This window comes from Delphinapterus leucas, chromosome 18 (assembly GCF_059928025.1).
Source record: "Delphinapterus leucas isolate spDelLeu-1000000601 "Yukka" chromosome 18, BTC_Dleu_Yukka2, whole genome shotgun sequence".
Classification (NCBI taxonomy): domain Eukaryota; kingdom Metazoa; phylum Chordata; class Mammalia; order Artiodactyla; family Monodontidae; genus Delphinapterus; species Delphinapterus leucas.
The window spans coordinates 77,573,468-77,600,654 of record NC_143146.1 but is presented as its reverse complement, the minus strand read 5'-3'; the positions used below and the strand labels follow the sequence as shown (position 1 = coordinate 77,600,654).

The 27,187-nt window shown below is 50.5% G+C and overlaps 1 protein-coding gene across 1 annotated transcript; it reads left to right on the top strand.

Moving 5' to 3' along the window:
- On the top strand, positions 1-26,917 carry FGF9 (fibroblast growth factor 9). The gene is made up of 3 exons (XM_022574491.2): positions 1-880; positions 8,839-8,942; positions 25,539-26,917. Exons 1-3 carry the CDS (start codon positions 604-606, stop codon positions 25,782-25,784), a joined length of 627 nt encoding a protein of 208 aa, XP_022430199.1. The 5' UTR covers positions 1-603; the 3' UTR covers positions 25,785-26,917.
- The last annotated feature ends 270 nt before the right edge of the window (positions 26,918-27,187 follow it).

Below are 27,187 nucleotides of genomic sequence, written 5' to 3'. Positions count from 1 at the left end.
CCTTCTTTTTGTTTTATTACCATTATTCTCATTTTTGGAGGGAGGACGGGGGCAGATTTGTCGCCGCCACCAACGTGAGATTTTTTTTTTCCCCTTGAAGGATTCCTGCTGATATCTGCAGAGTCGGTTAGAGTGAAAACGGCGCATGCCTTCCTGGATCCGTAAATTCTGACGTAGCCCGTGCATCTTAAAAACCCCTATAATAACGCCTAGGCATTTAAGTTGCTATGGTCATTCTGATCTCAAACCAAATGGAGAAACTATGGATTTTTTTCCTTATTACGGTCGGATGGGATGAAGACCTTCCTGCCTGCTGAGAGCCGGGGAATCTATCTGTAGAGATACATAGATACGTTTATCAATATGTCAGTGTGTGAGTATGAAGTGGTGGCTTCTTAGACTATCCGTGGTTTGACCTTGAACCTGTGCCAGTGAAGCAGCAGATGACTTTTATTTATCCATTTAATGGATTGAAGAAAAGGACCTTTTTTCTCTCTCTGCAACTGCAGTAAGGGAGGGGAGTTGCATATACCTCGCCTAATAGCTCCTGGGTTGGCACCATCATTATTGTTTATCGCTGTGCTCCGAAAGCCGAGTCTTCTGATGGCTCCCCTAGGTGAAGTTGGGAACTATTTCGGTGTGCAGGATGCGGCACCGTTTGGGAATGTGCCCGTGTTGCCGGCGGACAGCCCGGTTTTGTTAAGTGACCACCTGGGTCAGTCCGAAGCAGGGGGCCTTCCCAGGGGACCTGCAGTCACGGACTTGGATCATTTAAAGGGGATTCTCAGGCGGAGGCAGCTCTACTGCAGGACTGGATTTCACTTAGAAATCTTCCCCAATGGTACTATCCAGGGAACCAGGAAAGACCACAGCCGATTTGGTAGGTACACCATTAACCCTTTACTGTCCGTGCTGGCATGTTCGGATTGTAACTACCGAGAAGGTGGCTGGGCGGGGGATGCGGGAAGGGGTCTCTCCCTCTCTCTGTCTCGGTCTGTCTCTGTCTTGCTAGCTCAAGGGGGGGTGGGGGGAGGGAAGCCTCCGGAATTGCAGATCTGCCGCTGGCTCTGATGCGGGTCTACATTGAAAGGCCTTTTTTTTTTTTTTTCTTTGTAAAGGAGGGCGTGATTTATAAATATAACACAAGCCACTAGTTCTTTTGCATCAGATACACGGGAAGATCGGGTTTAGGAAGTTTCTTTTGAATGGACTGATTCCACGAGTTTAAAGCTTTAATGATTAACTACTGAGAACTTAAAATGCATTTTCCTGAAGGCAGTTATCATCTTGTGTCAAATGAAGTTTTTGCCCCTTCCCTTTTTTCCTCCAATAAGTATCCTGCTTGAATTTTAAATTAAGCGTATTGCTTACTCCCACCGTGAGGGTCTGGAACCCTTTAGCCGAAGGTTGCTGATTGTTCTGTTGGGAAGAGGACTAAAGTCGTATTTTAGACTCTGGGCTGCAGAGGCACTGGGGGAAAATGACTCGGGAAGGGGCAGGGCGCTCACCAGGGGCGTTTGTCCATCCAGCCACGAGTTATTCCCTGTGCTTTGTAATTTCCATGGCGTGCAGCCCTGTGTGGCTCTGGTGTAAGTGTGTGCGCCCGTGCAAAAGCTGCGAGCTAATTTTAAAGGGCATTCCGAGGATTTCATTTCCTGAGGAGGGTATTTGTGACTCAGCATGGATAGCTGCAGACCCGAGGGCTGGTGACTGCCCCCTTTAATGAGTGCACACACGTGTCTGCTGGGCCACCCTGAGCCCGACAGCAGCGACTCGGCGAGCACAGTCCCGGGGTGGGGGGAACTGATGGTGGAGGGGCGATTCGGGTTTTTTCCTTACTTACCAAAAAAAAAAAAAGGAGGGGGGCGTTTGGGCAACCAGACTGTTGGAAGGAGTTAACTTATTGAGTAAACCCACCTGACAACACTTAAACTAGGTCGTAAAAACAAAGTCCTGTGGTGACTTCTCTTCCTCAAGCTTTAACGCCAGATGTTGAACACGATCTAAACTATCTGTGTAGGTTCGTGGGCCGCAGACGATGCAGAAGGTGAGGACGGTTCGGGCCTGAGACGGGGCTGGTCCCGGATGCACGAGCCCCGGGATTTTCTGCCTCGGCTCACCCCGCACTGAACCTACCGGCGTGAACGGCGGGCTGCCTCCCTTCTCTGCTTTGCAGCTTTCAATTACGGAAACGTAGCCCAGAGAAGCGGAGGCAGCTCTGGCCGCTGCGGAGTGGGGACGAAACTTTCCTAAAGTGCTCTCTGCGGCCGCTCCCGGGGCTGCTGCAGGACCCGGGGCGGCCGTGGGCGGGGGCGCCGAGCCCAGACGGGTCCCCGGCGCGCCGGCCGGCAGGTGCCACTCGGCGGCCGCCGGCCAACTCCGCGCGGTCCTAGACGCGCTCGGGTTCGGCGGCTTGCCCCCGCCCCGCGCGCCCTCGGCTGCGGGGACCGCTGTGTCCCGGGCGCCCGGCCGGCTGGCGCGCTGCGGCCGCGCTTAGGGGTCGGGCTCCTTTTGCCTGAGCCGCGTCCCTTCGCGCTCGCCGCGTGTGAGTGCGGGTCCAGCGGATCCAGCCGCCGCCCGGGCAGCGCGGCCGCGCGCGGGGTGGGAGCTGCCGGAGGCGCGCGCGGCGGGGGACTCGGTGGCGGGGCCGAGGCCCCTGAGCCCCGTCCCGGACCCTTCTCCCTCCTTCGACGCTCACAGCCGGGTCTCGGGAGCGGTGGGCTCGCGGCGCCGGAGGTGGGTAGGGCCGGCCGGCAGGGCGGGAGCCGCGGGGAAGGGAGGGGGACAAAGGGCGGCGCAGGCGGCGGGGGCCGCGTGCCATTGTTACCGCTCCCGAGCGGGGCCCGGCGCCCCTCTCCGCGCCCTGCGTGGCTGGGCCCCGGCCCGGGGGGCCCGCGGTGGGCGCCCGAGTGCGGCCGGCGGCCTGGTGTGCAGTCGAGCCCGGGCCGGGAGCGCCCGGGACCCGCGCAGAGTGGCGGGGAGGCTCCCGTTGGGGCTCCTCCACCCCGCCCCCACCGTGGGTGTTTTTTTTTTTTTTAAACGCAGTCACCTTTCGTGTAGGACGTTCGCTACACGCAGCCGAGTCATTAGGAATCCGGTGACTCCGCCACGGGGACAGAGAGGGACCAGGGTGGATGAAGGGGACCGGGGACCGGAAAGCGGGGAGCCGAGAGGCGCGCTCTGGGGTCAGCCGGCAAGGACGCTGGCACGGTGGCTGAACAGAGACCGTAAAACAAAAACCCGGCCTCGGCACCCCACCTCCGACCCCGGAGGTGACACGTCCACTCCTTGTCCGCCCGGCGCTGCCGGCGGGCTGGTAGGCGCAGTGCTGGGTGGGAGGCCGGGCAGCGGAAGCCCGGCCGGGGGTGGGGTGGGGTGGGGGCCCGGCCCGAGCTCGGGGGTCGGCCGGGAGCTGGCTGCGGGGGAGGGGCGCGCCCGGCGCTCGCCGCGCCCTCACCCGGGTTTGGATGCGGCTGAGTGGGTGGTGTGCGCAGTGGGGGCGGGGAAGAGGGCGAGGCGGGAGGCTTATTTCAGCTTCCATCCGGTGGCAGGGAGGAGCACCCCCGGGGTGACAGCAGTGCCGCGGTCTCCCGCTGCGGCAGGTCCCAATATTAGCAACCTCTGCAGCGCCGCGCGGCCGAGCCTCCCACCCTGCCTCCCGGCCCCGCCCGGGGCGCCGGAGGCGGCGGGCGGGCGCTAGGACCCGGGGCGGGGCTGCGGCCGTCGCACCTGGCGCTCCCGCCCCCGCCCCCCCGCCTCACCTTGGGCCCTCCCCCTCCCCCGCGTGCGCCCCCCTCCTCGCCCGCTGCGCTCTGGGGACTTCGAATGCACCCCCGGTTTCTCTTCCGAATCCATAGGAAAGAGTAGCTGTGGGTAGGGGCGAGGGGGGTTTGCACCCTGATTAAAACAGAAGGTGCCTTTTCTACCTGAAACGGAAGGGCAGGAGGAAGCGTGCGGGGAAAATGACGTGCTACCCCCCGCAGCCGCAGGTGACCGCAGCTGCTGGCAAGCGTGGCGGTGGCACTGCGGCGGCGGTGCGGGTCGTGGGGGGGGGGGAACCTTACTGCTGTCCCAGCAGGAGCCGCGCGGTGACAACTTAGGTGGGACCTAGAGGGAGCTCTTTGTTTTCCTTTCGGGGGTGCTGGCGTGGAGCTGAGGCCCAGCCTGGAGAAAGGGAACCGGGACTCGTATCTCTGGGTGATAGGCCAGGGGAGCCAGACGGTTCGTTTCCTTTTTTTTTTTTTTTTCCTCTTTAGAGCACTTGCTAGACGGAAAAAGTGAGCAGAAAATCAATTGAGGAAATGGTAATGTGGAATAATAAAAAAGTGAGCGTCGGGCCTGATCCGTTATTTGACTTGGCACGAGGAGCCTGAGCGGGGTGACCCCGGCCTGGTGCGGAGATGCCTGCGTCCCTGCCAGACGTCTTCCGGCCCTAGTGCAGCTCCGCCAGGCCGCCTGCATCAGGACCAGGGCTCCCGGCTGGGGCTGCCGGGTCCAGGGGTCAGGTGAAGTTGTACCAGAGCGGAGAAACATGATAACAGTACGCTTTAAAAAGAAAGAGGTTCAAAAAAAATCTTACTTCCAGGGTTTCACACTTGAAACAATGCCGTTCTGGGTATCTGGCTCTTCAATATCTCAGTAAGGGAAAGGCTGCCTATTTAAGGAGCTGTTTTCGGGATAGGTTCAGATTCTTGAAAAATCGGTGGGGTTATGGCTCCCATTCAGCTAGTCATTTCCCACATGAACTCTGGGATTTGCTCAAGTTGCTGCAGACTCGGGCTTGCTGGGATTGGGGCTCTGAGCTGATTGATTTGGCAACCCTGGTGCGGGATTCTCCCGGCCAGCAGGGAGCTCTGTGTGTGTGTGGGGGGGGGGGGGTGGGGCGGGCCGGTTAATCTATTTTCGAAAGCCTCGTGTCAGGCCTCTCTCCACAGCCTGCACACATTCTTGTCCTCTAAAGAATGCAGCTCTGTTAAGTGTTGGGGGCTTTTAGGCTGGAGGGTTGTTTAACACGGACCAGAGTGGAGCTGCTTGGGCTGGCCCTCCCACTTCCCATGGCCAGCGTGGAGGTGAGGCCCATGCAGAGGGGCTCTTGGGAGCTGGGCCAGCTTTGGGGTCATGGTCCCCGTGAACAGAGCTTGGGGGCTGAGCACTGCTACCTAGTGAGTCCGGGGCGAGGATGATGCTCTGCTGAGGTCATTTTCCTGCAGTGGTCCCAGGAACTGACCTGGCCTCTTGCGGACCACAGATGACCGTGGACCCCACCAGACCCCGTCAGGCTTCCTGGGCCCAGTGAGTGCATCCTCACTGGAACTGTTGCCTGCCGTGAAAGGGAATTGCCAGATGCCACTCGTCACTGACCTCATGCTTCCCAGGCCACTCCATCACTGCCCATTGCTGTGGCCCTTCTGAACTGCCTAAGAGAGATGGGCCACCCTGGGACACATGTGAAGGCCACACTTTAATCTCAGGCACAGCCCCACCATTCCCTCCCTCCCTTTCCTCCTTCTTCTCTTCCTAGCTCTTTCCTTCATTCCGTTCCTCTCCTGTGGATGGTGAAGCATGTCACCGTTTCTACACAGAAGCCTTCTCCTGGGCTTTTCCCGAGCCTCACGCCCACGTGAACGGACACTGGGGGAGCGGCCCCGCTCAGATCAGTGCGGTTGGGATCACTTGCTCGGCAGTGGCTCAGGCCCAGGGAGAGGTTAGCTGACCTGGTTGAGGTTCTAGAGTTCATGGTGGACACGATGGTAGCAGGAATGATAAGGATTGCAGTCTGCGGGGGGCGGGAGCTGGTTACCAGGTGGCCAGGGCTTTCTGGCCTTGCAGCTTCGGCCCCCTCTGCACGTGAGGGAACGGCTGTGACTCAGACCTTCTGAATTCTGCTTGCCCTCGGATCGTGAGGTGGCCTCATAAAAAGCTGGGCTGCTCTTTTGAGGTCTCTGCTTCTCGAGGAGCTGCAGAGATAGGGGTGCTGGTTTGAGATGATGAAACCTTTTCCACCTGGGGTCCCTAGATGTAGCCCCTTCTCACGTGGAGCACGCCTGGGAGGCTTGTCTCGGCCCGATTCCTTTTAGGAAGCCCCTCTGACTCTCCTGGTCCAGCCTGAGTGAGCCGCCCAGAGCGTACCCTGAACACCTGCCTCTCACCGCATTTCCCACATTGTTATTACATTTATCTGGTTATTTGTCCTTCCTCCCACTACACAGGAAGCTCTTTGAGGGTGTAGGCTAGACCTTGTTCATCTTCATACCCTCAGCAAAGGGCATGGTGCTTGGCTTACGATACAGTCACTCCTTAGTTTGCTGACTGAATGAGTGAGTGCATATCTTGCTGATGCCAGGAAGAGATAACAAGATAGATATCTTACTACCTTCATTTCCAAAATGTATAATAATCGTTTCGGACCTTAAGTCCTTTAAAAAAAAAAACCTATGTGCACAAAGAACAACGTGCGAATAGTTTGCACACACAGGTGCCCACCTTCCCAAGTCCTGTGTCATGAGAGCACGGTCCCAGGAGCTCACGTGCCCCTCACTTCCTCTGCTTCTAGTCCTGTGCACTGGGCCCGCAGAGTCTCACCTGGGTAACATCTTCCAGTCACTAGTGAGGGAATAACTATATAAAAGTGGTACAGAAATCACGGATCCGTGAGAAAAGGTGAAAGTGATGGGAAGGTGTGCCTAGTCGGTAAGGACCTAGGCTTTGGAGTCTGACCGCTTGGGGGCAAGTTATCCTTGAACCTAGTGTCCCCACGTGTCATCTGGAGATTAGCGTTTGGTAATGCCTAGGGCTGTTCTGAGGGCTGAATGACATCAGGCCTCTCACTGGGCACAGACTAGATGCTCGAGGAGTCCAGTTGTTAGGATTGTCGCTGTTGATATTATTACTTCTGATGTTCTGCTGACCAGCCAGTTACATGGTTTTGCGAGATCACATGCACTTATTTTTTCTTAGGTCTGATGGGCAATGTCAGTTAATAGTCTCAGAGCTGCCTCCTGCTTAGGGAAAAGAGAAAGATCGTCAGGTACCCTCTTGGTGCAAGTATGGTTTATTTTAGTTTTATGACTTTCAGTTTTATTGACATGGTGTATTAAATCGGTCAGATGCAAAGGGGCCAAATGCTTTCATTTGACAATGAAAGTTGGACATTAATAAATTCCTTATACTATTTCAGGATAACAATGACTTATATTGTGTGTTTTCAGGTAGCTAAGAAGAGATTCACATGTGTGTGAGTCCTATAGTAATAAAATGCTACAACGTAAGTTATTTTTAATCATAAGAGTTAGACGTAGTATAATGAAATAAAATGATTCATCAATAAGGGTGTGCATCTCACAAGAAATGACTCTCATGGAACTGCTGCCTTATTTGTCTTTCCATTTGGTTTGTGAGGTAGGGATGGCTGGTAATGAACTTATTTCACATGTATTTTTCACTAGACAGTCACAGGTTATCAGATCCAGAACTCAATTTGTAACTTCTCTTTATATTTATTCACACACTATTTCACATTCTGTTAAAATACATAGTTTTGCCGGTCCAGATAGACATTCTGTAAACTGTAAGCTCAAAATATTTGTTGCATTTTGTGCTTATAACAGAATTAGGAATACCTCTTTATAAGAAATCTCTTTCCCTTTGTCCGTCACCTTGGAACCTTTGCTTTATTAGGTTTATGTAGTTCACATCTTCTTGTGATTGCAACACAGTCTATTTTGTGAGAGTTGCAAAATTAATTGTTTAAAACTACACGTAAGTGCTTTTCTATGAGTCACATGAGACTGACTCTAGCCCAGGGTTACCCTTAGTTTCTTTCTAAACTCTTAAATGTAAGTAAATTTTTTAATATTTGGAGATATTTTAAACAACTCAGTATTTGGTATGTGTTAATACAAGGTTTAAACAAAGTGTAGCACTTTAAGACAAAATGGAAAAAATGGCTGAGCATGAGTGATATTAGCATCGTCCCAATATACCATTGGGTAATCATGTTAAAACAATATGGTTATAGAACCTGGAACTGCTGTTGTATGACCACAAAATTCTGGGTTTATGCCCAGCTTAGGTATTGTTATTCTTAGTGAGGTAAGCAAGGTGAAAGAAGGAAATAAAAGAAGATCGTTATGTTGATTTGATTTTGGGATATAGTATTCCATGCCTATTTTAAATCAAGAGCATTTTTGGAATCAGCATTTTTTTCCCCCAGAATATTGTGTTATCTTAATTGCTTAACTATCTCTTTGGGGCTTAGATAAGCACAGTGAAAATCAATACTTTGTTTAAGCAGAAATATTTGGGATGTGTGTGGGCTTTTTAGTTTTCCAGATGGAGCTCAATAAAGTTATACAATAGAGAGCTGGATAACTTTCGGTGTAAACCAGACAAGTCTTTGGTTGTCATCTCCTATTCTTATTATGAGGGGCATAGACCCTTCTCTGAACAGAATTTTGTTTTTCCAATCCATGGCCATACACAGATACTTAATTTCACATTTTTAAAGTGGAAGTAAGTTTTCTCATACATTATACTCTTTTAAGTTAATTAGAACACGTGCATTGGTTTACTGACATGTCACTTCTCACCATATCTATGTAAATGCTAGCTTTTTTACTTAAAAAATATTTTGTTACGTGTCATGTTGATAAGTATTTTTGTCTCGTTACTGTAAGATAAAATTTAGTTGAAAAATCAATTCTTTGGGGCAGTGGTTTTAAGAGAAGACGCTTCTCGAGTGAAGGTGCCGCCTTCCTCTTAGATGCTCCCAGGGATGTGGACGCTCCAGGGGAGATGCTCTGTGCTCTGACCTGTCTCCCTCTGCTGTTGGTCTCACAGGCATCCTGGAGTTTATCAGTATAGCGGTGGGCCTGGTCAGCATTCGAGGCGTGGACAGCGGACTCTACCTCGGCATGAATGAGAAAGGGGAGCTGTACGGATCAGTAAGTACCGTGAGAGACCTTGCCAGCCTTCCTGACTCATGTTTGCCGGAAACTGCTCTTTCTCTAGCTTATAAATAGAAATGAAACAGTGGTGGGAAGGGGAGTGTAGGTTTTCACTTTTTGAAGAAAACCACTTCATTTTTATTAATAGATATCAGCCCTGGATCTTCACGAGACCAAAGTTTCTAAGCAAATGCTTTATTTATATGCCAAGCCATTTTCATTGTCAAGGAAATAAAAAATTCACAACTGTGAAAAATCCCATCTTCTTGTATTGAATGGGAGTTATTTTTGAAACGAATTGAAATGATCTTCCAAGCTTTGCCAAGCATTGTAATTAAAACTAGAAATAGACCATGCAGTGAGTATAAACCCTTTCTCTGAGCTGCATAAAATTTTCATTATGTAGAGAGAGAAGGGAGATGGAAATTATTGTCAGATATTCTTGTATGTGAATAAGAATATAAAAATATAATAATTATTTGCAAGTGTTATGAGTTTCTTCCTTCCCCTGTCTTACTTCCCATCTCCACTGGGTCGTAAGCTCCTTGGGTGAGGCAAAGAAGAGCGCTCACTGTAGCCCGCCAGGCACGGTTCTAGGTGCCAGGGTTGGGAGGGCAGAAATGAACGAGAGTCCCCCGCTTCTGCTTTGAGAGGAGGGGCAGACTTTGTATCTCTTTACTGCACAGTAGGAACTTGATACATTTCTGCTAAAGGTATGAGTGTGAATACTAGGTTATCAGTTACTGTATATAACTGGAGTTTTCAACAAAAGATTTGTAGTGAAGTCAGCCTTTAGTTTCTTGTTGCCATTATTGGTGGTCAAATGGGGATTTAATCCATATTACCTGCAATATGAGAACTTTGGCTAGAATCTACAAAAAGTTGAAAATTAAAAGACACTCAGAATGGGAGAAGTTCTGGAGTCCTCTGTTGGCAGAAATGAAGGGCATTTTTATGTAGAATCAGGAGAAATTTTTTCTAGCTATCCTTTTTTTTATCCATATACTAGTAAATACACACACACACACACACACACACACACACACACACACACAAGGGTTGGGAGTAGTATCCAACTTTTACTCAGAAACTCCAGGAGACAATAAATGGTATAGTTTGAATATAACACCCACCATTTTTCATGACACAAGGATGGTTTTTCTGCTTTGGTAAAATTTGGATGTAAGATTGATTGATTTTGTTAGACATTTGTCTTTTTAAAAAAGTGCTTCCTCGAGAGAATGGGTTATTTTAAAATAGGTTTTTAAGCATAGGATTGAACTTAGTTTTTTAAACACAGTTCTTGGTCTAGATGAAGTTATTTACTTCCTAAATTATCTTCGTCAACGCTTTTAAGTGCAAAGATTCAAGATGTAAGGAAGCTTTTAGATTTTTAAAACATGCAGTGATGTTCTCCTTTTGTCACCCCTCACTTTTTCCTTCACTTTTAGGTCCATAATGTGGATTTAATTCAGTCAGTCATAGGTGGGCTCAGTAGAAGGCTTTCTGTGTTGGGTCGCAGTCTGACCACCTGTGGGTGGGGGTGGAAGGGACTGTAGTTTATCACCGTGGTCTCCGGATGTTCTGAGTGTGGATTTCAACACTGCATCTTAAATTATTTGAAAATTGCATATGGAACGCGTAGTTCGTATATGTTACGTTATTTTATAAAACACGCCTTAAGGCAAAGTATCTGGAAGGTGGCAATGAGTGAGCAGACAGAGGCCATGCTGCTTGTCCTCAGCCCTCGGGCCACGTGGACAGCCGATGGCCTTGCGTCCGTGAGGCCTCGGCCTGGCGCAGGGGCGCTTCCGGGGGCCGCCTGCCCCCTCCCTGCTGCCGCCCTCCTCCCTGTGGCCCCATCTGAGCCCCGCTGGGACGAGACCCGCTGACAACGGGGTGGCAGCCAGGCCGGGAGGCCGTCTCCTGGGAGGCAGGGAAGCCGGACTGGAGGCCCTGCTGCCTGATTTAGGGCCTTTCAAGCCCCGCCTGCACCCAGCAGAGCTGGGACAGGGCCCTCTCCCTCTCCGTCCCTTCTCACCCGAGGGCCCTGCTGGGAGGCCGGCGTGACCGGACCGCTTCCGCGCCGTGGGAAAGCGTCTCAGGCGGCTCCGCTGCTCCAGCCTCTCCCGCCTCCACGTCCGTCCTCTTCCCCACCCCGATGGGAGGGTCCCTTCAGACCCAGACACGGGCCACTCCCGCTCGGATCCCTCAAGCCTCTGCAGGCCGAGCCCCCCGTCTTGCTGTGTCCTCTCCCCGAACCACGCTGCTGGTCCGCTTTGCTGTGTCGCCTCTGTCCCCGTCCCTGTGTAGGCCGCGTCCGCCTCGTTGCGCTTCTGCGGACACTTGCGGGCTGCTGGGCCGCGCGGTCAGGTCCCCCCTCCCCCCCGCCCTGCCGTCCCCTCCCCACCCCTGTGCCCGCGGAGGCAGCCTTCTTTCTTTCAGATTGCGTGAAGATGCTGCCTTTTCTGAAAAACCTTCCCTACACCCCTAACTCGGACCCTAGTTTCTGGTCAGCATTTCTTGTGTTGTCCTCTGGGCCCCGGGGATGCTTTGTTTGTGTTTCCGTCCTCACGCGAGGAATGTACACTTGCGGTGTGGCCGTGTCCCCAGCGTGTTGAGGGCCTGGGCTGCAGCTTTCTTTTGAATATCGCCCCCCCGCCCCGCCACAGCCCGAGCCCCGCACATGTTGGGTTGAAGACGATTGAAGTCGTGGTTCATTCGTGGCTTCACTGGCCCTGGAGGTGCAGCCCTCGAGGTCATTGTGTCCCTAGGGCCCTGCTGGAGGGAGGAGTCCCTCCCTGCCACCCTCGTGCTGAGCTGGGCTGTAACGCGTCGTCCGAATGTCCAGCCCCAGGGGGCGTGGCCGAGTCTGGAGAAGGTGGTGTCTGGGGGAGAACGGGGACGGGCGTCAGGACATCAGTGGGTGCCCTGCCTGTTCCTCCCATCCGCGAAACCGAGGGCTGGACTTAGGTGGCCCGAATGGCTCCTGCTCTGGATCTCAGGACTTTGCAGGCTTTGCTCCCGAGTCTCGCCTGCCTGGCCGACAGGGTGCTCTACGCGCGTGATGTTATGCAGCGGGACCATCTGTTCCCAGCAGCCGGCCTGGTTTGCCCGTGGTCCGTACCTCATGCAGGTGTGCGGAGGCATGGGGGAGACCATCTCCTCAGGGGCCAGGAGTCACTTTCCACTGCGTTTGTGCTTGTCATCCTGGCGTGGCAGTGACAATGGGGGGGACACCCATCTGTCCCCTTTTCATCCTGATGAGATGGAGAGAAGGATAGAGAGAAACAGGCAACGATACTGTTATTAAATACGCTGGAAACTAGCCCGAGGAGTTTGCTTGTATGAAGCTGTGTGAAGCTCTGTAAAGTGGAAAAGGTGTGTTTCTAAACGTTGGGGAAAACTTGAAAAGACTGATCTCATTGGGAAAGAAGGTAAATAGATTTGGGAAAACAGCCATCACTTTTATAAAGTAAGTGAATGTGTAAATGTAGCAAAAGTTAATCTAAAATGTATTTTGGGATTATTTTTCTCTTTTCATCTATGTAGATCTTTTGTTTCCAAGTTTACATTAGGATTAGATCTAAAAGGCCAGAGGTGAATGGGGTAATACTTCTTCAGAAAAATATGCGGGATTGTGACATCCTATTAGATTGTGGAAATAGGAAAAACTCTATTGCTGATGTGTATCATTATATAATTTAAGGAAAACCTGAGTTGTTCTACTTCTGGGATGGAGTTTGATTATTGTATTCATGTGTTCATTCATCCATGCCTCCATTCATTTGCTCATTTGTTCACAAACATTTATACCTATATGTGCCCAGCATTGTGCTAAGTGCATGACAGTGCAACAAATATCTCAAAATCTGGTAGGAGAGATACAAATAATTCAGTGCAATGTGAAATGCACTGTATTAGAGGAATCACAAGTATCTTGGGAGTCCAGAAGAGTGTTTAAATAACTCCTTGGGGAAATTGGATGGTAGCACTTAATTGGGTCTTGAGGGATGAATAGGAGTCTCAGAAAAGGGAGGGCAGACAAGGAAGGGCACATAATGTTTCAAATGTAAAGATTAGAATATCCTGCCTGGGTGAAATTTAGGGAGGGTATTAGATCTCTCACATACACACTCATTTGGGTGCACACTTGGGCAGAGGATTAAAGTATTAGTTTACATTTGTCACTTTCGTTCTTATCAAAGAGACTAGAAGTAAGGCTCAGTTACTTTTAGGGTCTTAATCTTAATTATCCGAGTACCATCAAGATACTTCAGTGTGTCAAGAATAATTGACTGTAATAAATATCTCTTTAAAAAAGAATGCCTTGAAAAAAATTTAATCTGTTTCAAGGAGCCTGCATTTAATGAGAGATATTGACCTTTTCATTAAAAAAAGGTAGCACAATCACTAAAATTGCAATGATACAGGAGAGCAAGCATGGGATCTGTAAACATGGTGAAAAGGATGACATGGATTTCTGGTTTGTATCCCTGTTAGCACTTACTGTATTCTGTCCAGAGTTTTAATTCCCCATTGGTCTTTCCCGCTGGATTAAGTTCTTAGGAGACAGACTCTGTCTTTACAGTCTGTATGTTTCCTGAAGGCGCTGCATGAGCAGTTGGCACATAGGGTTTGTCACCCCAGCTATCCAGCCGGTCATGCCCTCGTGGACAGCGCTGCCCAGGATGTCGCTGCCCACCTGACCATCCTGGACTTCCACAGGCGGGACCCTGCTTAACTGTCACGGCTGAAGGGTAGGGGGTGGGGTGACTTGCTCCGGGGCTGGAGCTCGGGGGCCGGTGGGCCAGAGCGAGGACTCAGACCAGCTCTAGGGGGCCTGGCCACCGCGCTGACAGAGGTGCTGCTGTTTGTTTGTTGTTCCGTTTCCAGAGACACAGCTGGGCCCGATTCGGTTTCTGTGAGTCCGTGGAATCAGTAACCAAGGTGTGATGGATTTGGACTGTGTTTCCAGTGCACAGGAACTTAAAAAAGCCCAAAGCATTGGGGCAGTTGTTGACTGGGTGGACGTGTGTGAGCCACAGCAGTCCCTTGTGCGGTGTTTCCACGTGTGCGGTGTTTCCACGTGTGCGGTATTTCCACAGGGGGCGCAGCAGCAGGGGGCCCAGGATGAAGGAGTATGTCTACCTCTGTAAGAGGAAAACGGTGAAGTATCTCAGATCCTTAGATTATTTTTATTATCTTATTTGAATATGTACAAACACGAACCCCTTATGCCACTTTGGCAACTGCAATTCAAAACATATTTATATTAAAATTCCCACTGGACTATAAGACCAATAGACTCTGAAGCAGTAGGGTGGGTCTGATGTGATGGCTGAGATGCTGCCTCAGTGTCCGGGCTTTGAGCTTGGCACACCTGTCCTCCAGGGCTTCTGGGGGAGGAGGTCCTCCCCCCGTGTCTTCCGGTGCGAATTACTGGGAAGCCAGGTGTCACCTGACCTTCACCGACGTTCCAAGGATGTCGTTTCTCTTCCCGGTAGCCCTGATGGTAAGAGTTGTACTGCTTAGCGCTGAAGGTAACTTTAGACACACACGCGTTCTTGGGCGGCAGTATGTGGTTATGCGCGGTCATCTGGAAGGTCTAGAGTGGCCTTAAAATGACCCCTTTACTTTTTCATGAAATGAAGGGTCAGAGAAAACGCTCTTCCAGGAAGCTTGTTGCCCCCAGATTTGGTCCTTTATCCTCCTGGGATCCGTAGGTGCCAGTTGTGAAAACGCCTGGGGCTGGGAGGCCCTGGTAGGGAGGGTCCCTGTTGTTTGCATTAGGTGCTGCGGTGCCCTTGTGAGGGGCTTTGGAACAAGCAGAGTGAACGTGTGTGTCACGGAACAGGACACCGTACCCGATGGCCTGTCCACATTGGACCTAGCAGTTTGTCGTTTTGCTGTGTCAGTTCAGATGACTTTGATGGTGGACGGTGAGGCGTGTCCTGTAGGTCGAGTCTCCAAGGAATGTCATTCCTGTAAAGGGTCATTTGTGCAGTAATCTCCTTGATGGCGGGCGTGCTCTGGAAGTGGGCGGTTTTAAATAGATACTTCGGGTGATAGAGCAAGGCCTTCAATTGCTAGTGTACGTTGCCAGCGTTCAGAGGATCAGGTGGTGACTTTGAAGACAGGAGGGCAGCGCCTCAGAAGAGCATCTGCTGTGTGAGCTGATTTCGTTCATAGTGTCCTTGTTCTAGAGGTGACGGGAATGAGAGTTTAGTGGCTTAGCGACTGAGTCAAGGTAACACAGAGTATGTAAGGACTTACTATTTGAACATAGGTGAATTAGTAAATCTTGCCTGATACATATGCCTGAGTGGCCAGCCGTTTTTGTGAATAAAAGATATATGTGTATATATATATATATATATATATATTTTTTTTTTTTTTTTGCCAGAAATAACCCCGTATTAGAGCAGGATTGTAGTCTCCCCTTCACCGATAGGACTTTGAAACAATTGTTTCTTTCTAGTACTAGTTTCTATTTAGTGGTTCATTTGTTTCCTTAGCATCTATACTCCTGGCCGTTAATTAGTGGAAAATCATCTTTTAAAATCATACCTACTTATTTGAGTTTACTTACGTTTACGTTGTTAAGCATGGGAGCTGCCTCCCCTGACGGTCTGAGGTGCGTGGAAAACCTCGCAAGTTAGTGGTGGCTGGAGTCACCCAGCACAGGTCTTCGTGGGCTTCGGGAAGGACCCGGTTTAATGGTTGAAGCTCACGGGCGGGGCCCAGTAGACCCGTGTGGCAGGAGAGGCGGGCGGGGGATGGTTCCAGGCCCCGGGGCTGTGCTTAGTGCGCAGGGAGGGTCTTTCTTTAGGGTCCGGGGGTCTCCAGTCCGCCCCTCCCTGCACCCCGCGCACATCGCGCCTCTTTGCAGAGGGTCGTCTGTCGGGCACGCAGAGCCAGGCCGCTGCTTGGATGCTGGGGACGCGGGGCTTCCGCTTCTGCTTGCCACCCCCCAGCACGCTCCCCGCCACACTCGGCTACCCTCGCTCGCACGCTCGTTTGCTTTCGCAAAGCCAGGGGACGTGACCGTGTCGCTGCTCAGACGGGCCGCGCTTCCGTAGGTGCCAGGAGTACAGGTGGCCCTCGTGACCGCAGGCTGCGTGCGCGCACGTTTGTCTGCTGGCTGCGGTTGCCGCGTGACCCTGCAGCCGTGTCGCTTGCCGGCCTGCACAGAGGGGCAGAAGCCGCGTCTCGAGGGGGCAGCTCCCACTGGGCAAGCGCACCTTCTGCCACGGGTCTCACGTTTTTTGTGCTTTTGGTGGTGGTTTTGCTGGTTAGAATGCCCCCGGGGCCGAGTGCTGAGATGCTGTTTGGTGTCCCAAGTGCCGGAGGCTGGGCGAGCCTCACGGAGGATACACGGACCTCAGAGGAGCCTCCGTCGGCCTGAGTCACTGCCTGCGTCCACGGCTAATGAGCCAGCACTATTAACTTGAAACAGAAACAGGCGTAAAACAAGGTTATGCATTGATTTGTTGACAAAAATGTCATGAGCAGAGGCTCACAGGACCCAAACCCTGTGTTTCCCCGGGAGCCGCGGTTCAGGGCCCCGATCCACACACAAGACCCCGCACAGGTAAGTGCTGTTTTCTCCTGGGGTGACCTTGCAGCTTTGGGGGGCAGTCAGACGTGCACACCAAGGCTTATAATTTGGTGCGATTGGTGTTGTGACAGAACTGTATACAGAAAGGCCTTGGGGAGCATGGGGGAGGGAGCTTCATCCCTGGCCTGGGAGGAGACGTCAGGATTACTCACAGAGGAGATGGAGAAAAGTAGGCAGGTGGTCTCGGGGAGGGAAAGGCTGGCGTGAAAGCAGCTTCAGGGCTGCAGGCTTTGGAGCCGTGGCTGCCGGGAGGAGCCTGATTCTGCCATCTTTACTCCCCCTCCAGCCCCAGTGGTCCTGGCTCCGCTTCTGTTTCTCTCAGCTGCTGCCAGAGGCCACGACACTGACATTTGGAGGGTCCTCCACTGTCATCATCATTGCCATCCGGGGCTGCTGCAGCCTGGCTGCTCCCTGTCCTGGCCCGGGAGACACCCCCTCCCAGAGGAAGCCCCACCCGCTCGCCCCAGGGCCGCCCCCCTCCTGCCCCCTGCACGGACTGGCTTGTCCGCTGCGTGTCCATCGACCTGGGCGTCCCGCAGCATCCTTGCAGGCGGCTGAGAAGAGTGTCTGCCTTCCCAGCACCCTGCCGCCGAGGCTCCCCAAGGACGGAGAGGTTCTGGCTTGGAGTGGAGCCCCACAAAGGGCTCCATGAATGCTTTCAATCCTGACATAAATGCATCCCCTCCTTCCTCAGTCTTTTGTTGTGACTTTTCAGAGAGCTCTCTGCTGCAGTCTGCTTTCCCTTTGTGGGGAACCGCCCACGGCCCACGGCTCAGTGCAGTGTTCTGAGCTCGGACTTGCCAAGGTCATGCCAAGGGCACCCTCCCCCGGTGCGTGCTGGGCTGGCTCTGCTGTGGCCGGGAGTGGCTCTGTCCGTGTGGCTGCCACACTGCCCTGCACGTGTGCACGCTTGCTGTCCACTCCCAGCCCGAGGCTCCTCTCTGCCCTCCCTCCCTCTCTTCCATTTTCCTTGTGAATCGCTGTGTGGCAGGTCGTTTTCTCTGGACCCTCTGGGGTGGCTTGTATTCCTTTTCTTTCTCTCCCTGTCTTTTGAGTAGATTTTCAGTTTGCTGTGTTTCGATGGAAGGTTCAAGCCTGTACTTGCATCCTGAAGGGTTTGAACGTGGAGATGCAGTGACGAGTAAGGGCAGCGCAGGGCCTGGGCCGCTAGCTCCGTGGCTCGTGGGCTGTGCAGCCTTGGGCGACCTCCTCAGGCTGGCTGGGCTGGGACTAGGAACCAGGGTAATGAGGACAGTGGAGACGGGGCCCAGGATGCGGCCGGCGCTGGCCTGGCCCCGGGCTGTGCAGCTGCTGCTTCGCCTCCTCAGGGATAAGCGTGACCCCAGAAGGAGATGCCTGCACGGAGGCGCACGGAAATTGTGCTTCTTGCAAGTCTGAATTCAGAAGTTAAGGTTTAGGACACAGTCTGTGAAAGTAAATAAACATTTCCCTTCAGATCGAACTGCGGCGCCCCTTGCATTATACTTGAAAATGTTAACCATAAAGCTTCATCTGTTAAGGTTAATTTTATCCACCTTCTTCTCAAATGCAGCACATTACTATTTTACCCACTTAATTAAATGGAAAAGTTGGACTGCGTATTAGGGGCTTAGTTCCCATCGTGGTGGTGGTGAGCATGATTTCTCATGCCCGCATGTCGGTGCAGTCACTAGGCTGTGGCAGCACTGCACTGGCCTCCCCCGGACTCGGCGTTTTGGGGTGAAGGTGCTGTTTTGGAAGCGGCCCACGTTGGTGTATGGCTCCGGTGCCTCGGGGAAGCAGGCCGACTGGCCGATGGTGTGAGCTCGGATTCGTCCTGGAAGGGGGCCGTTAGCAGAGGGGCCCCGAGAGAATGGGACAGCCACCCACGTGTGAGGAAGGGACAGCAGCACCGGTCACTTTCCACAAGCGCGGGGCCATTTCTCTAGCGCTAGGCGGGGGCTGGGAGGAAGAGTCTGGTTCCAGAGAAATCTGGGCTGACGCGAGTCCAGCTGGAGCTGGTGGCGGGCAGTAGGGGGTGCCCCGGGGAGTCGAGAGGTGCCAGAGACACGCATGTGCTCGTGAGCCCACTCGGGGTTCCTCTGTGCACCTCGGAGGGGGTGTGACTGGGTGTCTGAGAAATTCTGGAGGCCTGGTGTCGCTTCTCTCCAACAGTGCCTTTTATCTGTCTCGTGCACACGTCCAACTTTGCCTCCAGCTCTGGGCACTCTGTGACTTTGATAACTTCTTGTTTTCCTCCAGGATTTGGTTTTTCTTCCCAGTAAGTCCTCTTCGGGCAGCTGATGACGTAGGGTTTGTTGGTCAGGCAGACGTTCATTTGTGAGCCGTGTTTTGTGAGGCCAACACCGGGGGACATCCTATCGGTCTCCCAGGGAGGGAAGGAGGGGCCCCTTGTGCCGAAGCTGTGTCTTCTTCCCTGTCCTTTCTTCCCCGAAACAGTAGCCTCCCCGCTTGGCTGCTTCTGGAAGCATTACTTAGCTGTCCGTCTCTGCAGAGGTAACGGAGGCTGAACATTTGGGTGTGTTTCTTCCCCTATCTTCCAGCAACACTGCAGCTTCTTTTCCATTTTCTGGTCAGTGCGTCCTTTCCAAGTCATTGTGGGTGCCTAGGGCTCCACACTGGATGCTCCAAGGCCGGATCACTCGGCCTTAGACTCAGAGAGACCATGGACATCCCTGAGTCCAGTCTCCTCTCTTCACAGAGAAGGAGCTCGAGGCCCAGGGTGGCTAATCAACCCCATTGTGTGTGTCTGTAGGAGGCTGACATTCCTTTACCATAGAAATTCCGTGAATCTCTTAGTTCTTCAGAAATTGCCTTTGCGCTTACTTTGCCGTCATCTTTGTTAATCTTTCAGTTGGTCTAATTTTATTTCTGCACTCAAGGCCTGAATTCAGCCTGCTTTGTCTACCGTAGAAGATCTCTGGTACGTGTTTCTGTTTCGATTCTCCCTCCTGTGGCGTGCCTGCTGAGTATCCTCAGACGCGGTGGTTGGGTTCCCATGTCTCTGCCTGGTGTCCTTAATAATAGGAATTATTTCCTTCATTCCACCTCCCAGCCTTGAAGCTGTCCACTTCTCCTCCATGGTCTGTCCTTCGACTTTCAGTTTTTACAAAGAGTAATATTTAGCTTGAAGTGTTTTCAGCTTTTGCAAATCTCTGATGTGCATTTTAAGTGGTCACTGAATGACTTGCTTCTCTTATCAGATGATCATTTATGATAAGAAATGTTACCTGTGCTCTAGGACCCTAAGAGAAACTTCACAAACTTTTCCTGTAGGGCTCTCGGCAGAAGCAGCAAATGGGCATAGTCTACCCATTGGCAGAAGCAAAAATATTTCATAAAGTGAATATTAAACTTCTCTGCTTGAATTCTGTTCAACCTTGGGCAGGATTTTCTTTCCCCTGTGGGGCTCCACCTCTGAACATATATTGCAAGTTTATGAGCTCACTTGATTTGCTAAACAAATGTCCGTTTCTAGGGTGGCTGCTAAGGACAGCATCGAAGTTGTCTGGTCTGCTCTGTGGTACACGCGGCGGGCTCTGTCCTTGGCTGTGTGGTGGGTACCATGTGGCTGGTGAGCCCACACCATAGGAGATGTCCAAGGCCGGATCAGATTCAGACTGGGCCCTACCTTCGAGTCCACAGGTACACCTAAGTACGCAGCTTCTGGAGCGAAGCTGAATTCTGTCTTGTTTTGTCTGGTTTGGTGGGGGAGGAGTGGAGAGAACGTAGGAATTCTTACCTTTTTGTGTATTAGATGAGACAGACGTTGCCCGCCCACTTGCTTCGTTTGTGTACGTTGACCAGACACAACTGATTCAACCGTTCCCACAATTCCAGTGGCAGTTTTGATGGCCAGGATCATGGGTATAAAAGCAGGCCCGTGGGAATGGTAGGGATTTTAAAGAGGTTTTGAAAAATGGGCCTTGAGTGAGGCGTGTTGAGGGCTTAAGGGGGCTGGATCCGAATGGAGCGTCTAATAAAATGAGAAATAGTGCCTTCCTGCCTGTTCTGTGTGTTTGTGGCTTTCCGTTTGGGGACTTCTCCCAGGAGAGAAGCGTTAAAATACCTAGCTTCTTATTAATGATCCTTTCGTCATTATATTTAATCACCGCGATGCTTGCAACAATTCCCATGAAGACTTTACTGCTAGATTATTAATGAGGAAGGTACATCTCTACGAGTAATTGTAGTTAAGGGAGGTTTAAATACCATGACTGGGGTAAACGGTAGGCAGAGAACAAGCGATTCCATCCAATCAGTAACTTACAAAAGGTTCGGGAACTCTATCAAGGCAGTTTCTGACCTTGGGATTTATGTGTTGTGAGTTTATGCAGGGAGGTCAAACAACCCGTTGAATTGAACACAAGCAACCATTTGGATGGTATGGTTAAAGCTACACCATATGTTTATATGTATAGCAGCATAAGTCTATACATTTTCAATGAGGACTCTTGAATCTCAAATTTTGAAAACTTCTGATTTCAGTTTTTAAATGGGTACAGATAGGAATCAGGCACGGTAACGCCCATGTGGATTACACATTTTCCAATTAGATAGTTAAGATTAGTGTCCATATGAGTTGATGTCGTATAACATCCCTAAACATTCTCTGGGGTATACTATAATTTTCACATTATTATCTCATACTTTGGTTTTAATAGGATTTTGGTAAAAGTTTTGAAGTTTTAATTTCAGTTTTTCCCACTGCTCAGAATTTGATGATATAAAATGAAAAGGGGTTTCCATAGCTGCTCACATTCACCAGATTTTGTTCCAAAGCATGGGCTTTAGGAGACTTTTGAATTAAATCCACATTCTCCACCCAAGCTGAGTGACATAATCCAGCAGTTCAAAGATAGGTATGCCATAAACAGCTATAGTTAAATAATCCCCCCCAAAATATTAAAACATGGAAATACAATAAAAGAAGAATTGATCACTTTATAGTGGAATACTCTATAAACTGTCTGCATTGGAAACATGTGGTGAGTTTTAAAACATCTGAGTTTTATAATTCTAAAGTGTATAGTTTATTTGAAGGCAGAAACTGTTTTTTCTCCTCTGTGTATATATAAGAATACAGCTTAATGTATATTTTTTGCTGTCCCAGTTTGCATTCACTTTCTTATTTTTAATTTAGAGAAATCACTTTGGAGTACAAATATGTAACATAAATATATTCACCTCAACTAAATATTTTATCGCTAAGTACTAAAGTCTAATCATAAAGAGATTAATTCTGTAAATCTTGCTGCTTTGTCTACCTTTGTCCGAAACAAAAATCACAAGTAGCAAGAAGAAATTATTTGAAAGCATATACATGGTATAGAAAGGTATCAGGGTCTTTAATTTTTATGATCATTTAAATTAAAATTTTTTTTTTAAGGTCTGCAGGTTTTTCTGAGTGGCGTTATACCCCTTGTGTAATAATTACAGGACTGAACTGGATCAGGGGTTTTGCAAGGTAATGTCTGCACGGCCTCATTTAACTAGTTAACTGAGGTTATCCAACCCTCCCGTGAAGGAGAGGACTGAACTCTTAACCATCACAAAAGCTGCTGTCTGTAGATGACAGTGTCCTACGTGGAACAGTTCACCTCATTTTCCGCATTGCCTAGAGCATTACATTGTGTGTGTAAACGATGTTACAGCAGCCTCATAAGGGGAACAGAGCCGTGTTTGCTGAGCAGTGAAAAGGTTAGTTCAGTTTCTTACGTCGTTCAACTTTTTTAAAAAGGTTTGTTTTTTTTCCCCCGCAGACTGACAATACCCCCAAAACATGTGAACTGAGGCTCATCTTCGATACTGGACTCATTAGTGTTTCAGCCTTAGCGTGCAGCGCCCTTCCCCGGCAGAATTCTGTGCCTACGCTCTGTTTTCTCTCCACCTCCACCCGTTCCTCCTGCAAAATGAATAGTGTTTTTAAAAAATTGCATTTTGAGGTAAAGAAGAAAGGCAGCACGTGTGATTGTCAGAATCAGAGGGGCTGCACCGAGTTGCGGAACGTGGTCCGTGGAGCCCCCCTCCCGGCCCTTTGGAAGGGGCCTCGGAAGTCCCTGGACGGACGGGGTGTCCGGAGGAACCCTCCATTAGTGAGAAGTGGAAGGTGCGGGGTCTGGGGCAGGTGACCTCCCTTCCAGGCCCCCCTGTCTCGGGCATTTTCCGGGGAAAGTTGCAATACCTTTTGGCTGAGGTTGGCTCCAGTTCTGAGAGGTTCTGAACTCATGGTTCTGACATGCCCCCACGGTGACTGGGGGAGTGTCCTGGGCTCCGGGTGCCGATCCCCGGCCATGCACCTGTGATGGCCTCGCCTCAGGTGTGACACTGACCTGCTCCAGGTGAGGCTGCCGGAGCAGGGGCTGTGGCTCCAAAGCCAGGCCCCTCATGGTGTGCAGACCCTGCAGGTGCGACTTGTATACAAAGCAGATAGAAGCTGGGGCAGACCTTGGGATCCAGAAGGAGGAGGGAGAGCCTTATTATTATTTTTTTTTTGCGGTACGCGGGCCTCTCACTGTTGTGGCCTCTCCCGTTGCGGAGCACAGGCTCCGGACGCGCAGGCTCAGCGGCCATGGCTCACGGGCCCAGCCGCTCCGCGGCATGTGGGATCTTCCCGGACCGGGGCACGAACCCGTGTCCCCTGCATCGGCAGGCGGACTCTCAACCACTGCACCACCAGGGAAGCTCGAGCCTTATTTTTTTAAACCAAGTATCTGTCAGGTAAAGTGATTTCCTGCTGAGAAAAAGAAAGCTTAATTTGAATTCTTTTTTCATCTCCTTGGTAGAACTGAAGGCTCTACAATTCCCTACTTCGGTCCACCTTTATTAAGTAGAAAATAAATGAACATCGCTTGTTTAGGAAATTTACTTAATCACTGCAAACTCAAACCCGACATTTTAAGCCAGGAATAATCTCGTCTGTGGGGAGAATATTTATTGTACAGATGGAAGTAAAGTCTGAAACAGCTGTTAAAGTCTTTACCACACTATTTTTATTTTGTCCGCTTTAATGGAGATGAAACAGAAGTCACGTTCAGCCTGGTCTCCCCAGCATAGGGGGTTTCCTCTAGGTTTGCTCGTGGAGGGAGGTGAGGGGCTTCTCTGCTAGCGCCCAGGTGAGGGGAGCTGCAGGTGCCACTCGCCCCCTGCAACGCACCTTGTCCCTATAAACCCAGCATAAGCTGCCCGGAGTTTCCCCATCACCCTGTCCTGCTCGATGCTTTTGGTTGCTTTCGTTGCTTTCCCTTGTTCCATCTCACTTAGCAGAGACTGGTCCAAGGAGATAAGATTTTGTTACCAACCTGCTCAGTACATTTTGATCACCTAGAGCAGCGGTCCCCAACCCTTTTGGCACCAGGGACCAGTTTCGTGGAAGACAGTTTTTCCACGGATTGGGCGGGGCGATGGTTCGGGAGGTGATGCGAGCGACGGGGTGTCGGGGGGGGGGCGGGGGGCGGGATGGGCAGCGGCAGATGAAGCTTCGCTCGCCGCCCAGTGCTCGCCTCCTGCTGTGCAGCCTGGTTCCTGACAGGCCGCAGACCAGTACCGGTATCGGTCGGTGGCCGGGGGTCGGGGACCCCTGACCTAGAAGAGCAGCTCCCAGGAGGTGCAGGTCCCCTGTGTTTCTGGGTGGTTCAAGCCTTCCGTGAACGGAGGAGTGACGTGGGGAAACCAGCTCACGCTGGCCGCCGGGTTTCAGCACCCTCAGCTTGACACGCCCCCCGTCCCCACCCTCGCTCTCCCGACGCGACCACGGCAGCCGGAGATGATGCCTTCTGCCGGGCTGGTTGTGAATCAGTGCACTAGGTTGTGGCCTCAAGTGCGTAACTGCGTGGACACGTATCTGTAGGTTTTCTTATTTACATAAGGGGCCAGGTGGGCAAGAGCAAGGGGAATGTTTTCAGAAGCCGTTTTAGTGTTTATTTTTTAACACTGCCATCTGGGAAGGTGCTGATCTTAAAGTTTCAACGTGGTGAGAAGAAGAACAAGGAGCTGATCCACCCCACTGCCTCACTTCTCCAGGCGCAGCTAGAAGCACGTGTTTGTGCCTGGAATGCGTTCACGGTTTGGGGTGTGATGTGTGCGTCGCTTCTGGTCCTTACTGCCCTCGAGACACGCGGCTGCAGGGGCCCTAGGTTATGGGGTTCCAGGGAACCCAGGCTCTCATAAAGCTCTGGTGGAGGGTGAAGTGTAATACATTTATGAAATGTGGAACCTTTCTGCTTTTAAACTGGGGGGAGTGTGTGGTGGTTCTTCTAAGTTCAAGGAAACAGGAGGGCTGGGATGTTTGTCTTTACTTCTTTGTACTCAGGAAGACCCAGACCTGATAGAAAGCATCGTATCTCAAAATGTGGACTCCGGCTGCATCGGGATTACACAAGGCCTGTTCGAAATGCGTATTTCCAGACTTTCTGGATCAGAATTTTAAAAGGTTGGGGATTGGAAATTTACACTTAAAAAAAGCATCCCAAAGTGATTCTTCTGCACACTGAAGTTTGAAAACCACTCTTCTAGTGTAAGAATAACCTCCACTGCTTCAGAGGGCAGCAAATCTCTGACGTCACTGGCGGTGTTGGCCTGTGTGGTGAGGACTTTATGAAAAGTACGCTGAAGATGAAACGGCAGCCTGAGACTCTTTCTTCGAGAAGGCCCTCCCCCCAGGATGGTCACCATCCTGATTGCTGTGGTGAAAATGGGAACAGCTCATGGCGTTAGCTGCCTTTGCCTACTGACTCATTCAGATAATTGGCATGTGGAAAAGTTTAACTAGAAAAAATTAGACTCTTTTGTGCTTTAATCATTATGAAAAGGAATTAGGAGGTAGTTAAATTTATAGAGGTAAGCAGTTTTTGCAAAGTGCACTTAAAGTGGGTTAAAATTGGTATTCTGTCACCAGTTATGTTATGTAGCAATTGCTTTCAGTACGGAAAGTAGCTAATGTTTGCAAAATATTTGCTTTTGTTTTTTAACAGGAAAAACTAACCCAAGAGTGTGTATTCAGAGAACAGTTTGAAGAAAACTGGTATAACACGTACTCCTCGAATCTGTATAAACACGTGGACACTGGAAGGCGGTTCTATGTCGCGTTAAATAAGGACGGGACCCCCAGAGAAGGAACGAGGACTAAACGGCACCAGAAATTCACACATTTTTTACCCAGACCAGTGGACCCCGACAAAGTACCCGAACTCTATAAGGGTATCCTAAGCCAAAGTTGACAAAGACCGTTTCTTCACTTGAGCCCTTAAAAAAGTAACCACTATAAAGGTTTCACGCGCTGGGTTCTTATTGATTTGCTGTGTCATCACATCAGCTCCACTGTTGCCAAACTTTGTCGCATGCATAGTCTGACGGAGGCGTGGAGGGGACATACTGATTTTGTTCTCCAGGCTCGTCCTCTCTCGGGACCCCCTGCCCACTGCTGCCGGGTGGGTGGTGAGCAGAGGGCAGGAGGCCGCAGGGTGAGGGGGTGAGTGGGGCTGCAGAGAGGAGGGAGCAGAGAGGACCAGCCGATGCATGTGGGGATAGATGCGCTTTCCCGTCCGATCTCTTGTCCTTCATCCTCGTCAGCAGAGCTGCCACACCTGGACGCATCGGGATCTGGCTGGTGGCCCGAGGGGGGCCCCGCTGCATTTTCACAGGCAGGAGGGTGCGGTCTGACCGACGAGACTTTCTCGGTTCATTGTCACGGGTGTCATCCCAGTGAATTTAAAGCAAAGACCTCTTAGTTAAAAAAAAAAAAGAAAAAAAAGAAAAAAAGTTAAATTTATTTATAGAAATTCCAAAGGCAACATTTTATTTATTTTATATATTTATTTATTCTATAGAGTTTATTTTTAATGAAATATGTACAGGCCAGATAGGCACTTTGGAAGCTTTAGGCTCTGTAGGCATTAAATGGCAACGTCCGCTACAAACCTGTGGTATATTCATGCAGCGAACGTGGCGTGCATGGATGTGAGACACTCAGATGGCCCTAGTGTCCTAAAGGCGACAATCGCTTTTGTGCCCGTGTTATTGTAAACTGATACATACCGTTCATGACACTGAGTGTCCACTCTTCAGACCGCTTGTTCCATAGCTTATCCCAGAGGATTAAAGATAAACTGGGTCTCAAACTTTTATTCTGTGTCTGTAATATTTTCTCTCTCATAAGTTACTTCCTCCCTCATTGTAACTTCACGGTTGGAAAATATAAGGGTTGGTATATATTCTACTTGTCTAAATGTATCGCAGAATATACCAAAGCTAAACAATAACTGTGCTTTTATTTTAGTCGATCTCCAGAACAACAGGACTCATATCAAACATTGTACTGGTTTAGAATTCTCAAAAAGGAAAAAAAAAAAAAAAAAAAAAAAGCTTACTTGGCACAGAGTTTTCTTTTTTTTTAGGGGACAAGAATCAGAGTCAGAACAACAGGGTCATTCTTATAAACTTTTTATTTGTGCACTTGGCTCTCAAATATGAAATTACACAAGTACCATAGGGGTTACTGTAACATCTTTTATAGAAAATTGCTTTCGGTGTGACCTGTCATAATACCTGGTAAAAGCACCCTTCAAGTAAAACTTGCAAAATGAAACTAATAAATCTCCATCAATCATGACAATGAGGGGGA

Bases quoted from the DNA above. Each gene is read 5' to 3' on its own strand.
- FGF9 (XM_022574491.2), top strand. From the start codon at position 604: ATGGCTCCCCTAGGTGAAGTTGGGAACTATTTCGGTGTGCAGGATGCG. The intron at 881-8,838 runs GTAGGTACACCA...TTGGTCTCACAG, and splicing joins GAAAGACCACAGCCGATTTG to GCATCCTGGAGTTTATCAGT. The intron at 8,943-25,538 runs GTAAGTACCGTG...GTTTTTTAACAG, and splicing joins AAGGGGAGCTGTACGGATCA to GAAAAACTAACCCAAGAGTG.